The sequence below is a fragment of the Aquarana catesbeiana genome, linkage group LG02 (genome assembly GCF_042186555.1).
Source record: "Aquarana catesbeiana isolate 2022-GZ linkage group LG02, ASM4218655v1, whole genome shotgun sequence".
Classification (NCBI taxonomy): Eukaryota; Metazoa; Chordata; class Amphibia; order Anura; family Ranidae; genus Aquarana; species Aquarana catesbeiana.
In genome coordinates this window covers 778,459,599-778,478,073 of record NC_133325.1, presented here as the reverse complement: position 1 = coordinate 778,478,073, position 18,475 = coordinate 778,459,599, and the positions used below count along the sequence as shown (strand labels likewise).

Below are 18,475 nucleotides of genomic sequence, written 5' to 3'. Positions count from 1 at the left end.
TGGAATGGTTTAGATCAGCTGTTCTCAACTTGGGGGTCGAATGATGATTTTCCAGGGGTCACCAAATCCTGGGCTGTTCCTGAAGCCTACACCGCTCTCCCAGCATTTTTGCGGCCACCCAGGTAGGCTGTTCCTGTAGTCTGCAGCCACCCACTCGGCCTCTTCGCAGCTGCCCATTCAGTTCTGGCTGGGGGGCAGAGACTAGAGGTCAGCTGACTGGTGAGGAACGTGAAGTGGGAGGGGCTGGAGGAGACCCTGATTTCGGCATTGGTGTAATACGGTACGACTGGAAGGGACCCAGGTAGCGCTAAATGTCCGTGGATTAGGGGCGCAAATTACTTGTCTTGCCTTGTGTGCTGACAACCTACGCTACGAAAATAATTTTACTGTTCCGGGTCCCCACAACTTGGGAAATTTTATCAAGGGGTCACGGCACTATAAGGTTGAGAACCACTGGTTTAGATCAAAGCATATTCATGTGTTAGAATGGCCCAGTCAAAGTCCAGACCTAAATCCAATTGAGAATCTGTGGTAAGACTTGAAAATTGCTGTTCACAGACGCTCTTCATCCAATCTGACAGAGCTTGAGCTATTTTAAAGAAGAATGGGCAAAAATGTCACTCTCTAGATGTGCAAAGCTGGTAGAGACATCCCCAAAAAGACTTACAACTGTAATTGCAGTGAAAAATGGTTCTACAAAGTATTGACTCAGGGGGGCGCTATACAAATGCACCCCACACTTTTCACATATTTGTTTGTAAAACAAATTGAAAACCATTTATCATTTTCCTTCCACTTCACAATTATGTACCACTACTTTGTGTTGGTCTATCACATAAAATCCTAAAAAAATACATTTACACTTTTGGTTGTAACACGACAAAATGTGGAAAATTTCAAGGGGTATGAATACTTTTTCAAGGCACTGTAACTAGCTTTTAACCAGCTGTTTGCAACTTTGTATTTTTCAGTCTTTTTTTAACACTCTTCTTCTTGTAAGCGTTCCTATTTCACAACCTCCAACTATGTCTACAGATACCTTCTTATGTTTTTAGCAACTTTTTTGCAACATACTTTCAGAATATCCTTCCCTTTTTCAAACAACCTTACAACCCTCTTTACTTGGAAAAACACACAGATGCAAGCTTTCCAAAAATAGCTGAAAATGTGAGGAAGCCCACAATTGCGGTTATTCTTTCTACTTTGGATTCCACAGACCTTCCTGTAGCAACTCTGCTCAGTGCACCTTTTATGGTCCTCCTACTCTACCTTTACACAATTCTGGGAAAATACTCTTATGCCGCATACACACGATCGGAATTCTCGTCGGAAAAAGATATGATGGCTTTTCCAGCTTGATTCCGCTCAAGCTTGCCTTGCATACGCACGGTCACACAAAAGTTCACTGAACTTTCGACCTTCAAGAACGAGGTGACGTACAACACTACGACGAGCAGAGAAAATGAAGTTCAATGCTTCCGAGCATGCGTCAAATTGTTTCTGAGCATGTGTAGGAATTTTGCGCGTCGGAATTGCTACAGACGATCGCTTTTTCGGATAGGAACTTTTTCCAACCGAAAAATTGAGAACATGCTCTCAACCTTTTGCTTGATGGAATTCAGCCAGCAAAAGTCTGATGGAGCATACACACGATCGCATTTTCCGACCAAAAGCTCTCATCGGTCTTTTTCTAGCAGAATTTCCAATCGTGTGTATGTGGCATAAATGAGGGCAGTATTGAGTTCCATATTGGGCCATACGGGGCTCCACAGACCTCCGTCTAGCAGCTCAGTGCCTATTCCTGGTCTTCATGCTCTACCTCTGTTTGATTCTAGGCAAACACCCATCCTGAGGGTACATTGGCTTCCCTACTGAGTCATAATGGAGTCCATAGACTTGCTCCTAGCAGCTCAGCTCTTGTTAATGAGAATACTTCTGGTTTCCCTCATATGGCCATACTGGTCTCCATAGACGTCCCTATTGCAGCTCAGTGCCAACTCCTGGTCCTCATACTCTACCTCTACCTGATTCCAGGAAAAAAACTCCTTCTGAAGGTGCTTTGGCTTCCCCACTGGGCCCTTCTAGCAACTCTTTGCCTATTTCTGGTCCTCATACTCTACCTCATCACGATTCTGGAAAAATACTGTTACTGAGGATACTTCTGGTTTCCCTCATATGGCCATACTGGTCTCCACAGACGTCCCTATTTCAGCTCATTGCCCATTACTGGTGCTCAGACTCAACCTTTGCCCAATTCTGGAAAAATATTCTTTTAGCTTCCCCCATATGGCCATTGGAACCCAAATGAGGACAAGTATAGGTATTTTTGCTTCGTAGCTCTACAGACTTGGTCACTATATTGCCACTGCCTGCAGCACCTCAATGTATCTGGGTGGCAGAGCAGTTGACTCAGTCTTTACGGAGTAGTAGAAGAAATAACACGTATGTGCATTTCACTGTTGGTGTTAACTTCAAATTTTGTGTGAAAATTGGCAAAAGTGGGAGTGAAATTATTGTCTTTGTTACAACAGGCTTATGGTGAACATTCCATGAAGAAATCAAGTGTTTTTGAATGGCATAGGTGTGTAGCGCACCCCCTAAGGAGCCACAGTTAAACTGGAATCCCCCACCCTGCACAGTCAGGCACACCGAATCTTCCCAGGCATTCCAGAGTCAGAGAACAGTCTGTGACTTTGTATTTTTTGTTATTTATTGAGGGTAATAACTTGGATAGGGATGAGAGGTTATGGAATGCCCATTGACCTCAACAATGAACTTCAGAGACAACTCTTCCTATATACTGTCTCTATATACAGCTCCACCTCTTCCTACAGCACTCACTTGCAGAACTCAGCTGGATCACTGAGAAGATCTGACAGCTCTCAGTCAGATTTTAAGCATTGACCCATTATAGGCAGGAAACAGAGGCCCCTTGTGTGTGTGGCAAAAAGAACAGTGTCCAGCTTGTATCACTCCTGTGGCTACTGATCCCAGCACCACCTCTTCATCCACTGCCAACCCATCTTGCTGCAAATGCCCCTTTCACTAGCCCTCCAGGCTAACTTCTCCCCACAGTCCTCCAGACTGACACTCACCAGCCCACCCGGTTGACTCTCAGGATATCTCCCAGTAGTGCTGGCCTGCTCCTGTTGTCCTCTCTCCTTGCTCCCGTGCCACCAAGAAGGGCTTCCTCCATGTTTTTGGTAAGATCCTTCCAGCACCCGAGCCCCGGCCCAAGGCCACCCCCCCAGACTACTATTTATGAGGTTGCCTGCCCCTGCCAGCCCATTACTAGGGAGTGACTGAGGTCCTCATAAATATTCCAAGCATCTCCTCCTAGCCTCCACCCACTATGTCCAGAACATTCTGCAATGTCCCAGAAAACAGGGGGAAACACCAGAGAGGCTGCTAGGATGAGTCATCGAGCCCTAAATCCTGTCAAAGGTTTACAGCTCAGACTTAGGCCTGAGCTAAAATAAATTTACCTACACTAACAATTAGCACACATTAGAGGGTGCTGCAGGTGGTTTAAGGAGGTGATGTAAGATGTCCACAATGACACAAGAAGTGGACAGCCAAATACGCAAAAGACAGATACAAATGAGTGCAAACCCTTGTATGCTCATGCTTGTGTGTGTTTTTTGATAATAAGGAGATAGTCCACTACCAGTTCATAGAACATGTAACAACGGCCAGCCAACGTTGTTACTTGGAAATTCTGAAAATGTTATGGAAATCTGTTCAAAGGAAAAGGCCGGAACTCCGGCCTGAAAAGTGGAATCTCCACCATGTCAATGCTCCTGCACAAACTTTTTTTTTTTTCTTACATTCCATTCCAAGAATTAAATTGTCATACCTTGTATGCTGGGACACCCAAGCTTTCCATGAGCACTTGATCCCCCATTTGTTGTCTAGTGAGAAAGGGAAACGGTAAATGGTCAGGACTTAGCTCCAGTGGGTAGTGCTTAACCCTGAAGTCTTAGCCCAGAAGGGTTTTCTGTGTAATACAACTAGATATTAACTACTTGACACCCGCGCTATAGCCAAAAGACGGCTACAGCTTGGGCTTAAAATGGCGGGAGGGTGAACATAGACGTTATCCCGTGCTCGCGCTGCACGAGCGGGCTGCGCGTTCTGTGATTGCTGAGTCCTTAGGACTCGGCTGATCACAGATCGGAGTAAAGGGCCGATCATGGCCAATGACAGCTGATCACATGATGTAAACAGACAGCGTGAGGAGAAAAAAATAAAGCCGATTACCGGCTTCTGTAAAAGGGACATCAGCCCCACACAGTGCCCACCAGTGCTGCTAACCAGTGCCTCCCAGTGCTGCTAATCAGTGCCCATCACTACTGCTAATCAGTACCCACCAGTGCCACCTATCAGTGCCCATCAGTGCTGCCCATCAGTGCTGCCAATCAGTGCCACCTATCAGTGCTGCCCATCAGTGCCACTTACCAGTGCCACCTATTAGTGCCCATTGGTGCCGCCTATCAGTGCCCTTCAGTGTCGCCTACCAGTACAGATTCATCAGTGCCTCCTGATCAGTGCCGCCTCATCAGTGCTGCCTTATCAGTGCCACCTATCAGTGCCCATCAGTGCAGCCTATCAAGGCAGCCTCATCAGTGCCCATCAGTGCTGCCTTATCAGTGGAGCCTATCAGTGCCCTTCTGTGCCACCTATCAGTGCAGATTCATCAGTGCCTCCTGATCAGTGCCGCCTCATCAGTGCCACCTAATCAGTGCCCATCGGTACCACCTATCAGTTCAGCCTCATCAGTGCCCATCAGTGCAGCCTATCAGTGCAGTCGATCAATGCAGCCTCATCAGTGCCCATCAGTGCTGCCTATCAGTGCCCATCAGTGCAGCCTCATCAGAGCACATCAATGAAGGAGAAAAATTACCTGTTTGCAAAACTTTATAACAAACTATGATAACTGTTTTTTTTTTCTTCAAAATTTTTGGTCTTTTTTTTGTATTAGCAAAAAATAAAAAAACCCAGTGGTGATTAAATACCACCAAAAGAAAGCTCTATTTGTGTGAAAAAATGATAAAAATGTCATGTGGGTACAGTGTTGTATGACCACGCAATTATAATTCAAAGTGCGACAGTGCTGAAATCTGAAAATCGGTCTGGGCGGGAAGGTATATGGGCCCAGTAAGCAAGTGGTTAATTTTTTAACATTTCCACCCAGCATATGGAGCTCTAAACTCCTTGAATGTGTTTAAAAGGCTCGTCCTTTTAACTTTAAAAAAAACCCGTTGTTACATAGCATCAAACACAGCTGAATGTCCCAGAAGAGACACACACTCCTGCCTGCGGCTCCATATGGAGTTTCAATAAGAGAGAGACAGTCAGAAAGAAAACAGCTAGTGCTGTGCCCTCTGTAGATAACTCATAATGCTCTTCAATACCAGTGTCATGACACAAACTCATTATAAATTGAAAATAAATAAAGAATTTATATAAATAACAAATAATCACATATAACAATCATTTTAAAATTCTTAAAAAAAAATAAAAAATAGCCAAAGCCATTATAGGTCTTCTTTAAATAAGATGATCACTTAAAATGTTATCTCTTGGCAAAATCTTTTTAAGTTTTTAAATAGAATGGGCAAAGGTTAGACATTCTGTTGAGTTTTTAATGCTATCTGTGTCCCCATTGGGGAGATTCCCCCCTCTATTTGTACTGGTAACCAGGGTCAACAAGGTAAATAAAGTAAATGGGAAATCCCATTATTTAATTTAAAATTGTCCCAAGAACAAGAGGTGAGGAGGAATCTTACAATGGGGACAACTATCTAAGAGGGAAATTTCCCTTGCTTTTGGAAGATTTTCCTTAACTTTCTGTTGAGTCTCTAGCACAGGAAGGGAAGGGAAATTTCTCTACGGTACACCAATAGCAAAATAATATCCAGAGAGGACTTCAACCCTTCCCTGCTCTATCCAAAACTACAAAAAAGTTTAGTCAATAGCTCCCCCTTTAAAGTTCAACTCTAGTCAAAACGTATACCTTTATTTAGGATATATTGGGGAGGATCAGAGCCCCCCCATCAGGTTTTTATATCTGTATCCTTGAAGAGATTCCCACTCATCACTGTCAGGATATGAAGTGATGGAATGAGAAGAAATCTCTCCAGCAGAAAAAGAAAACGTGAGTGAGGGTTCGAATTCCGGTCAATGTTTGCATTGGTGTCCATGGCTTCCTGTCCCATTGACTTCCCATATTTCTTGTACCGGTGTCACAGGGACAAGAAGTAAGGGGAAATCTCCACAAGGGGGGGCCACAGACAAAAAAAAAAAACGTTATCAGTAAAACACGGAATAAAAGCGCCACTCCACATGTAATATTTATTGAAAATATCCAAGGAAAAGGCAACGTCTTTCAGAGGTTGTGAGAGTCCTTCTTCTGTACAATAAACATATAAAACTGTAAATGTAATCAATATGTAATAGGGATACCACAACCATCAAAACGCATTGAAGTTTCCTTAGGTATTTTAAATAAATTTTACTCTGGATTCTTACATGCGAAGCGAGGCTGATCATCCATATTTTACAGTCACTCTTTTTCCTGAGGACCACTCTCAGAAGTCCTAAGACAAATAGAGCTACTAGTTGACTCCAAAATGCTCATTTAAATACACATTGTGGAATCCGCCGCTCCTCACCACCTGAAGAATCTTTGAGAAATGTTAACTTTTCCCCACTCTGTTCAAAACTAAAACAGAGACATACGACATCAGCTGGATACAGTATACAGTGCTGTGTTCCGGCAGCGGTTTGGGGAATTTCCATCCTGTACCCAAAACACAACTGAGTTGGGCCAAGCACTGCTCGGCCATTCACAGGAGGCTTTGTATTTTCGGAATATTTCTGAATAAAAGCAGAACTTCACCCTTATTGTGAAGTTTCCCACTTCTCCACTCCTCCTCCCCACGTAAAGTGCACTTTTTTTGTTGTTTGCTTAAGTAAATTATAGGCATTATTCCTGCTATGGCTCCTGGGATTTGCACATCATATATGTGTCACATAATCACATAAGCACTATGGAGCTTCACAGAGAAAGGGGGAGGGGGGCAAGCTTAGCGGTGCATCATCCCTAGGCACATAGGCTAAATGTGGAAGAGCCGGCGGGCCTCGGGATGATATCACAAGCCAAGATGGCGGTGCGGGTTCAGAATTCTCACATGATTCTGCAAGACACTGCTGTACCACTGGGTGGGTGAGTATTTTAAACATTCAGTACCTACCACAAAGTATGTAGGGGGTATAAAAAAAAATGGGAGGGGGGGAGGAGGCTGGAGAACCGCTGCACCCCAGCAAATCAGAGGAAGCCTATGTATTCATTAAAATACAAAGCGTCCTGTGAATGACTGAGCAGTGCTCAGCCCAACTTGATTTGTCCCAGTAAGGGGATGAGAAGTCTCTGTCCACCTGCTGCAACACAGCGGTTTACTGTACATCCAGTTTATACAGCGCATACAGCAAGCACATCTGTTAGTTCATTTAGACTAAAGTTCAATCAAACCTGGAGTTAGGCTTTAAATAAGACAATAATTAAAACTATTACATATATTTTGGGTGAAGGGAGATTCATAATATCCGTTAGCCCTGAAGTGAAGAACCAACGTGTAAGTTTCTCCATCTTCCCTCCAATCAATTGGCCTTGTTGACGTCCATGAGGAATCCAGCAGCACAATATACAAGTCCAGCATCCAATGAAATCCTTGGATAGGGATCACTAAACATATTCCCAAGACGACGGAGATGATATAAATTCACATTGAAGCTCCTCAATCAATTTCCACCACATAATGGTTTTGTGTTGACATATAAAAGTGGACCTTCTACCTTAGTGACAAGGGCCATTAATTAAGGTGTTCCTCTCTCCCTCCCTAAAACATTGGGTAAAGGTTAAGTAAAAAAAAAAACCTGCAGCGGGGAAAAAGTTAGATAATAAACGTATCTTACCCTGGCTTCCTTCCATGATGCATAGGCAAGGGTGATGTCATCCACCTTCCGGACAGATCTTGGAGAACGATGAGCAGCCCAAATCCCACAAGAACATGATCCTGTACTGTGCTTCAGCACCTTCTTCCAAGATTTGGGTTACTCATCATTCCCAGGGATCTTGTCAGTAGGAGGATGATGTTACCCCCTGTGCTACAAAAATCAGGGAAAAAGCGAGTATATATTATCTAACTATTTTCCACTCACAGGTCCTCGAAGGGGCCTTTATGCAATGTTTTGGGAAGGGAGGCCCGAAAAATAAAGGGACCTTCACTGAGGTGGAAGGTCCTCTTTAATGGTCAGTGTTTATGAGCTTCTGTTTGCTTCAAGTGGGCATAGCATTTTCATAAAACTCAATAGGACTGTAAAACTTGCTTGAAACGGCTCAAATGCAGTTGACAGTGGGGTCAAGTGAGGGTTGAAGGCACCTGTCAATGAATTCTAAATGATCTTAGAGGTGTCCCAAACTGATGTCATCAACACAAGCCCAAAGTCCATGGAAAAAGTTATACCGGTACATATCAATACCAGCACAGGACCCCCAAGTTCAATACCAGCACAGGACCCCCAAGTTCAATACCAGCCCAGGACCCCCAAGTTCAATACCAGCCCATTACCCCAAAGTTCAATGCCAGCCCAGGACCCCAAAGTTCAATACCAGCCCAGGACCCCAAAGTGCAATACCAGCCCAGGACCCCAAAGTGCAATACCAACCCAGGACCCCAAAGTTCAATACCAGCCCAGGACCCCCGAGTTCAATACCAGCCCAGGATCCCCGAGTTCAATACCAGTCCAGGATCCCCGAGTTCAATACCAGCCCAGGAACCCCGAGTTCAATACCAGCCCGGGATCCCCGAGTTCAATACCAGCCCGGGATCCCCGAGTTCAATACCAGCCCAGGATCCCAGAGTTCAATACCAGCCCAGGAACCCCGAGTTCAATACCAGCCCAGGATCCCCGAGTTCAATACCAGCCCAGGAACCCCGAGTTCAATACCAGTACAGGAACCCCATGTTCAATACCAGTACAGGACCCCCGGGTTCAATACCAACCCAGGATCCCCGAGTTCAATACCAGCAACAGGAACCCAGTGTTCAATACCAGCCTTGGACCCCTGAGTTCAATACCAGCCCAGGACCCCCAAGTTCAGACTTTCAGTAGTTAGGGACTGCAAGAAACAGGGTGCCTTAGCGGGGTCTGCAGCTTAGGCATGTATTTGCAAATATGTGCAACTAAACCCCTTAATGCATATTGTTAGACAGGACAATTTGGTTGGTCGCTGGTGCGTTGGTAAGTTTGAGCTTGGAAATCCCTTTACATTTTGTTTGACATACAAAGACTAGTCATAGGTGGGGGCAGTGGCCACTTTTTTGGACCCAATTCAATACCAGCCCAGGACCCCCGAGTTCAAATTATGATTTCAAGTTAATCTTTTTTAGGTATTTCTGTTATAGAGGAGCAAATGCATTCTTCATCATCGCCTTTTTTTGGTGGACGTTCCATCAATATGTTCTGATCCTGAAAACAAAGAGTAGAATTAAATATAGCTAAAAAAAAAAAAACGGACAAAATTTAACCCTTCTCTACCTTATTAAATAAACACAATTTAGCTGTAGTCAGGCTTTACATTTAAAACTTAATTTGTTCTTATTATTCATGAAAACAAAACTCTGGACAGTTATAAAAGACACAAATAAATGCCGCTCTGCAATCATAAATACATCATTAAATGTATTTTTTTAAGTGCAAGCAGTGTAAGTACCTGAATCTGTCTTTCTTTTAGCCTCTTGCAGTCTCTGTACAGCAGAGCTTAGACTGGGGGGATGGAGAAACAGCACAAGTAGCCATCTTTGCTGCAGCACTCATGTGCTTACAAGGATCATGCTGATTGAAAGAACGAGCGGAGTGGCAGGAAGATGAGCCCATCAGTCTGCTGCTTCTCTTATCTATCTTTCACTATATAGAAACAGGCTTGTGGGGAGACAGCAAGACCTGCAAGTATTACTTAAAGTGCAACTTTAGTCAGAAAATTAAGTCCTGCTAGATCACTTCAGGCTGGCCCCCTTTTGCAGGTAAAACATTACAACAAGTGCCTATACTGTTTAAAATCCAGTAATACACTGTCTCATGCTGCTCTGCACATGCTCAGTTGCTCTCTATTATTTGGCACTGTGCCGAAAATGTAGAAGCCGATCTGCTGACAGCCTAAAGATTTACTGCTGTTCAGGGGCTCTGGGCTTCAGGAAAATGGCAGCCTCCAGCGAGAAGAAACAAAACAGTGCTGGAGGCAATCTACAGCACTGATTTTGGTAGCATAATTATTAATATGTAATTAGGGATGAGCCGAACACCCACCGGTTCGGTTCGCAGCAGAACATGAGAACAGGCAAAAAATTTGTGCGAACATGCGAACACAGTCTACGGGACACAAACGTGAAAAATCAAAAGTGCTATTTTTAAAGGCTTTTTTGGAAGTTATTGCCATAAAAAGTGTTTGGGGACCCGGGTCCAGCCCCAGGGGACATGTATCAATGCAAAAACAAGTTTTAAAAAAACGGCCATTTTTTCGGGAGCAGTGATTTTAATAATGCTTAAAGTGAAACAATAAAAATGAAATATTTCTTTAAATATTGTGCCTGGGGGTGTCCTTAGTATGCCTATAAAGTATCGCATCTTTCCCATGTTTAGAACCACGGCAAAATGACATTTCTAAAGGATAAAATGTCATTTTAAACTACTCGTGGCTGTAATGAATTGTCGGGTCCCGGCAATATAGATGAAAATCATTGAAAAAAATGACTTGCCCCCCCCCCAGTCCATTACCAGGCCATTTGGGTCTGGTATGGATATTAAGGGGAATCCCGCACCCAAATTTAAAAAAGAAAATGGCGTGGGGGGCCTTCAGGCCCTATATACTCTGAACAGAAGTATATATACTATATGGCCTGCCCTAAATACTCCGGCGAAAATTGGGCCTTAGGTGTTGGTGGTACCAGAACACTGTAAGCCCTCACAGTTACTCTTTGTGGGTGCAGGAACGAGCCCTGCTGTTAAATATTGTATCAAAAATTGTAATTACATGTCCCTGTTAACCACTCAACCACTCAATGACCAGGCCATTTTTTGCGATACGGCACTGCATCGCTTTAACTGATAATTGCGCGGTTGTGCGACACTATACCCAAACAAAATTGACGTCCTTTTTTCCCCACAAATAGAGCTTTCTTTTGGTGGTATTTGATCACCTCTGCAGTTTTTATTTTTTGCGCTATAAACAAAAGAAGACTGCCAATTTTGAAAAATATACAATATATTTTACTTTTTGCTAAATATCCCAATTCTTTTTTTTTTAAACATTTTTTCCTCAGTTTAGGCCGATATGTATTCTTCTACATATTTTTGGTTAAAAAAAAAAATCGCAATCGCAGTATATTGATTGGTTTGCGCAAAAGTTATAGCGTCTACAAAATAGGGGATAGATTTATGGCATTTTTACTATTATTTTTTATTTTTACTAGTAATGGCGGTGATCAGCGATTTTTATCGGGACTGTGATATTGCGGCGGACACATCGGACACTTTTGACACATTTTTTGGACCAGTGACAATTATACTGCGATCAGAGCTATAAAAATGCACTGATTACTGTATAAATGTCACTGGCAGGGAAGGAGTTTAACACTAGGGGCCGATCAAGGGGTTAATTGTGTTCCCTAGTGTGTGTTCTAACTGTAGGGGGAGTGGGACTGACTAGGAAACAAGGATCGGTGTTCATACATAGTATGAACACACAATCTGTCTCCTCTCCCCTGAGAGAACCGAGAACTGGAGGTATAGTAGGGTTGGGGATCCCAGATGAGGAGCAAGGAGAAGTCCGCCTTTTTCTTTTATGTGTGCATTTCAAGCGCTGTTGCCAACGGACTGCATGGCAGGTCGACATATGTCTGGTCAAGCATGTGGTGCCCAAGCAGATGCTGTTCTGGCCACGCTTGAGCCACTTCAGACATAGGTTGCAAACAGCAACAGTGTGATCTGCTGCACACGTGTCGAAAAAGGCCCACAAGGCCCAAGGAACTTTTAAAAGTCAGCGGGGAGTCAGCAGCACCCTGTATCTACGGAGCTCTGTGGTGTGATGCAGTAGGGTGGCTGAACTTAAGCTGCCCCCTAGAGGACATCCTGCCTCATTGGAGTTGTGCCTCTTCCTCTCTTCTCTCTGGCACCCAAGTACAGTCAGTGACCTCATCATCCCCTCCCTCCTCGGCACTGGAGCAAACTTGGCAGTATGCTGCAGCTGGGGGAACATGACTACCAGTTTCTTGTCCTTCTTGGGTACCCCCTCTCTCTAGGCTCATGTTACTCCCTTCCTCAACCTGGGAACCAACATCGGAGCCTTCAAATCGCAGCGCATCCTCCAGCAGCGTATAACCGACACTATGATCGAATAATTCTGGGGACTCCTCCGTGCATGTTGGTGGAGCTACGGAAGGAGTGACTGTGGGCAAGGAGCCAGTGGAATAGGCTGCTTTGGCAGCTGCATTGGAAGACAAACTATTCTGAGCCTGGGTGACAGAGGATGAGGAGGATGAGGACGGCTTTGTCATCCACTCGACCAACTCTTCTGCATGTTGTGGCTCAATAACACGGCCAGCAGCAGAAAAAAAGGACAAGCGTGTCCCATGGCCACCTGCAGAGGATGCATCATGTCCACGACCAGCACTGTTGACTGTAGACACAGAGGCTGCTTACAATCTTTTAGTGGCCTGTGAGCATCTGCCTCTCCTTGGTGACCTTCCGGACATGATGTATATTTTGTTTTGCAACACCACACTACACTGTACACTGTGTACACCACCAAAAGTGTAGTAGAAACTGTACACACTGTATTGTATACTGTATACACCGCCTGCACTGTATTAGGAACTGTACTACAGCTGCACTGTAGTGAAGGTCAAGAAATACAAGAGGTAATAACTGTGGGCGATGTGCTGATTGAGAAGATAAAATAAATATACATATACACACTGAATATATACAGTGGGGACGGAAAGTATTTAGACCCCCTTAAATTTTTCACTCTTTGTTATATTGCAGCCCTTTGCTAAAATCATTTACGTTCATTTTTTTTCCTCATTAATGTACACACAGCACCCCATATTGACAGAAAAACACAGAATTGTTGATATTTTTGCAGATTTCTTAAAAAAGAAAAACTGAAATATCACATGGTCCTAAGTATTCAGACCCTTTGCTCAGTATTTAGTAGAAGCCCCCTTTTGATCTAATACAGCCATGAGTCTTTTTGGGAAAGATGCAACAAGTTTTTCACACCTGGATTTGGGGATCCTCTGCCATTCCTCCTTGCAGATCCTCTCCAGTTCTGTCAGGTTGGATGGTAAACGTTGGTGGACAGCCATTTTTAGGTGTCTCCAGAGATGTTCAATTGGGTTTAAGTCAGGTCTCTGGCTGGGCCATTCAAGAACAGTCACAGAGTTGTTGTGAAGCCACTCCATTATTTTAGCTGTGTGCTTAGGGTCATTGTCTTGTTGGAAGGTAAACCTTCGGCCCAGTCTGAGGTCCTAAGCACTCTGGAGAAGGTTTTCGTCCAGGATATCCCTGTACTTGGCCGCATTCATCTTTCCCTCGATTGCAACCAGTCGTCCTGTCCCTGCAGCTGAAAAACACACCCACAGCATGATGCTGCCACCGCCATGCTTCACTGTTGGGACTGTATTGGACAGGTGATGAGCAGTGCCTGGTTTTCTCCACACATACCGCTTAGAATTAAGGCCAAAAAGTTCTATCTTGGTCTCATCAGACCAGAGAATCTTATTTCTCACCATCTTGGAGTCCTTCAGGTGTTTTTTAGCAAACTCGATGCGGGCTTTCATGTGTCTTGCACTAAGGAGAGGCTTCCGTTGTGCCACTCTACCATAAAGCCCCAACTGGTGGAGGGCTGCAGTGATGGTTGATTTTCTACAACTTTCTCCCATCTCCCGACTGCATCTCTGGAGCTCAGCCACAGTGATCTTTGGGTTCTTCTTTACCTCTCTCACCAACTCTCTTCTCCCCCGCTAGCTCAGTTTGGCCGGACAGCCAGCTCTAGGAAGGGTTCTGGTCATCCCAAACGTCTTCAATTTAAGGATTATGGAGGCCACTGTGCTCTTCGGAACCTTAAGTGCAGCAGAAATTTTTTTGTAACCTTGGCCAGATCTGTGCCTTGCCACAATTCTGTCTCTGAGCTCTTCAGGCAGTTCCTTTGACCTCATGATTCTCATTTGCTCTGACATGCACTGTGAGCTGTAAGGTCGTATATAGACAGGTGTGTGGCTTTCCAATCAGTATAATCAAACACAGCTGGACTCAAATGAAGGTGTAGAACCATTTCAAGGATGATCAGAAGAAATGGACAGCACCTGAGTTATATATATGAGTGTCACAGCAAAGGGTCTGAATACTTAGGACCATGTGATAGTTCAGTTTTTCTTTTTTAATAAATCTGCAAAAATGTCAACAATTCTGTGTTTTTCTGTCAATATGGGGTGCTGTGTGTACATTAATGAGGAAAAAAATGAACTTAAATGATTTTAGCAAATGGCTGCAATATAACAAAGAGTGAAACATTTAAGGGGCTCTGAATACTTTCCGTCCCCACTGTATATATATGTGTATATATATATATATATATATACACACAGTATCTCACAAAAGTGAGTACACCCTCACATTTACTTTGCTATAATGTAAAGTAGTGAGTGTACAGCTTGTATAACAGTGTAACTTTTATGTCCCCTCAAAATAACTCAACACACAGCCATTAATGTCTAAACCGCTGCCAACAAAAGTAAGTACACCCCTAATTTTAAATGTCCAAATCGGGCCCAATTATTATTTATTAATTTTCCCTCCCCGTTGTCATGTGACTCGTTATGCCGCGTACACACGGTCGGAATTTCCGACAACAAATGTTCGATGTGAGCTTGTTGTCGGAAATTACGACCGTGTGTAGGCTCCATCGGACATTTGTTGTTGGAATTTCCAACAACAAAAATTTGATAGCTGGATCTCAAATTTTCCGACATCAAAATTGGAAATTCCGATCGTGTGTACACAATTCCGACGCACAAAATTCCACACATGTTTAGAATCAAGCAGAAGAGCAGCACTGGCTACTGAACTTCATTTTTTTCGGCTTGTCGTACGTGTTGTACGTCACCGCGTTCTTGATGTTTGGAAGACAACATTTGTGCGACCGTGTCTAGTTTGTGCCAACATCCGTCGGAAATAAATCCAGGATTTTGTTGTCGGAATGTCCTATTGTGTGTACGCAGCATTAATGTTACAAGGTCTCAGGTGTGAATGGGGAGCAGATGTGTTAAATTTGGTGTTATTGCTCTCACTCTCTCATACTGGTCACTGGAAGTTCAACATGGCACCTCATGACAAAGAACTCTCTGAGGATATGAAAAAAAGAATTGTTGCTCTACATAAAGATGGCCTAGGCTATAAGAAGATTGCCAAGACCCCGAAACTGAGCTGCAGCATGGTGGCCAAGACCATACATTGGTTTAACAGGGCAGATTACACTCAGAACAGGCCTCGCCATGGTCCACCAAAGAAGTTGAGTGCACGTGCTCAGCGTCATATCCAGAGGTTGTCTTTGGGAAATAGACGTATGAGTGCTGCCAGCATTGCTACAGAGGTTGAAGAGATGGGGGATCAGTCTGTCAGTGCTCAGACCATACGCCGCACATTAAATTGGTTTACATGGCTGTTGTCCCAGAAGGAAGCCTCTTCTAAAGATGATGCAAAGAAGACCGCAAACAGTTTGCTGAAGACAAGCGGACTAAGGGAATGGATTACTGGAACCATGTCCTGTGGTCTGATGAGACCAAGATAGACTTATTTGGTTCAGATGGTGTCAAGCGTGTGTGGTGGCAACCAGGTGAGGAGTATAAAGACAAGAATGTCTTGCCTACCGTCAAGCATGGTGGTGAGAGAGTCATGGTCTGGGTCTAAACTAGTGCTGCCGGCACTGGGAAGCTACAGTTCATTGAGGAAACCATGAATGCCAACATGTACTGTGACATACTGAAGCAGAGCATGATCCCCTTTCTTCGGAGACTGGGCCGCAGGGCAGTATTCCAACATGATAATGACCCCAAACACACCTCCAAGATGATCACTGCCTTGCTAAAGAAGCTGAGGGTAAAGGTCATGGACTGGCCAAGCATGTCTCCAGACCTGAACCGTATTGAGCGTCTGTGGGGCATCCTCAAAAGGAGGGTGGAGGAGCACAAGGTCTCTAACATCCACCAGCTCTGTGATGTCGTCATGGAGGAGTGGAAGAGGACTCCAGTGGCAACCTGTGAAGCTCTGGTGAACTCCCAGCCCAAGAGGGTTAAGGCAGTGCTGGAAAATAATGGTGGCCACACAAAATATTGACACTCTGGGCCCAATTTGGACATTTTTTACTTAGGGGTGTAGTCACTTTTGTTGCCAGCTAATATAGGAGCAAACACTGAACATATAGTCTATGCTAAATGCAGACTATATAATATATATATATATATATATATATATATATATATATATATATATATATATATACATACATATACACACACACACACACACACACACTAGACTGACAGTATATATATCAAATACACTGCCACTAACTGAATAACCTGCCTGCTTAATCTAAATCAAGCAATCTCTCCGCCCACACCAACAACACTACACAGGGCCGCTGTGTAAGCAGCCATATATAGTGTGGGTAGTGGACTTAGTCCCCCTGAGCCATGATTGGCCAAGGACACCCTGGCTCTCTTAGCAGAGCGCGCTGTGATTGGCCAAAGCATGCAGGTCAGGTGCATGCTTTGGCCAATCATCACACTCGATCTCGCAGTGCATTATGGGGCATTCCGCGGCGCTCGAATTTGCTGCAAACATCCCATAATGTTTGCTCTTCGGAGAACGAGCGAACACCCGTTGTCTGAGTCGAACTCATGTTCGACCCGAACATCAAGCTCATCCCTATATGTAATGTATATTCCTTGCTAAAGAAAAATATTTTTATCAAATTGTTATGGGTACAGTTTTTTTTAACCACTTGCCGACCGGCTCACGCCAATATACGTCGGCAGAATGGCTCTCCTGGGTAAACTGACGTACCTATAAGTCAGTCCGCAAAAGCAGGATAGCGGACTCAATGTGCGCTGGCGGCCCGCAATCGTGGCGAGGAGAGGCAGAACGGGGAACTGCCACTGTAAACAAGGCATTCCCCCGTTCTGCCTAGTGACATGACAGGAACCTTCTCGACCCCCTACAGTCTGGCTTCAGTCCACAACATTCTACTGAAACTGCCCTACTAAAACTCACCAATGACCTAATAACTGCCAAAACCAATGGCCACTACTCCATACTCATACTTTTAGACCTCTCTGCTGCCTTTGACACAGTTGACCACCTGCTGCTCCTCAGCAAATTACACTCCCTTGGCCTCCGTGATTCTGCATTATCCTGGTTCTCCTCCTACCTATCTCAGCGCACTTTCAGTGTCACTTACAACTCCATCTCCTCCGCTCCCCTTCCTCTTTCTGTTGGGGTACCCCAAGGCTCCGTCCTTGGGCCTCTCCTTTTCTCACTCTATACCTCTACCCTGGGCCAGTTGATAACCTCCCATGGCTTCCAATACCACACAGATCTATCTCTCCACTCCTCAACTCACCCCCTCTATCTCCTCACGGATCTCAAACTTACTGAATGACATATCGGTATGGATGTCACACCACTTCCTCAAACTTAATCTTTCTAAAACTGAGCTTGTTATATTTCCTCCTTCACGGTCCCCCTCCTGTGACTTCACCATTAATATCAACAACACAACCATTGGTCTATCCACACATGCCAGGGTCCTGGGTGTACTCCTTGACTCTGACCTCTCCTTCAGCCCCCATATCCAATCACTGGCTAAATCCTGCCGCCTTAACCTCCGCAACATCTCCAGAATTCGACCCTTCCTGACTAATGACACCATAAAGCAACTTATTCACTCCTTGGTTATTTTCCGCCTCGACTACTGCAACTCTCTCCTTAATGGCCTACCCTTAAGCATCTCCCCTTCAGTCTATTATGAATGCTGCTGCTAGACTAATACACCTCACTAATCGATCCGTGACTGCTGCCCCTCTCTGCCAATCCCTTCACTGGCTTCCCCTACCCCACCGTGTAAAATTCAAAATACTAACCACGACATACAAGGCCATCCACAACATCGACCCCCAGCTACATCACCAACCTCATCTGCAGATATCGCCCAAATCGCCCCCTCCGCTCCTCCCAGGACCTCCTACTCTCTAGCTCCCTTGTTACCTCCTCCCATGCTCGCCTTCAGGACTTCTCCAGAGCCTCTCCCATCCTCTGGAATGCCCTGCCTCAGTATGTCCGATCAGCCCCT

General features: G+C 44.5%; 1 protein-coding gene across 2 annotated transcripts in view; it reads right to left on the bottom strand.

The window, feature by feature from the left end:
- Window positions 1–7,563: 7,563 nt before the first annotated feature.
- The window catches only part of LOC141129384 (granulocyte-macrophage colony-stimulating factor receptor subunit alpha-like), a 143,816-nt gene continuing 132,904 nt past the window's right edge, over window positions 7,564–18,475 (bottom strand). For both annotated transcript variants that reach the window (XM_073617395.1, XM_073617394.1), the window contains exon 11: window positions 7,564–9,534. In XM_073617395.1, coding sequence (XP_073473496.1) covers window positions 9,442–9,534 — 93 coding nt within the window. In that variant the 3' untranslated portion in view covers window positions 7,564–9,441. The remainder of the gene's footprint in view (window positions 9,535–18,475) is intronic.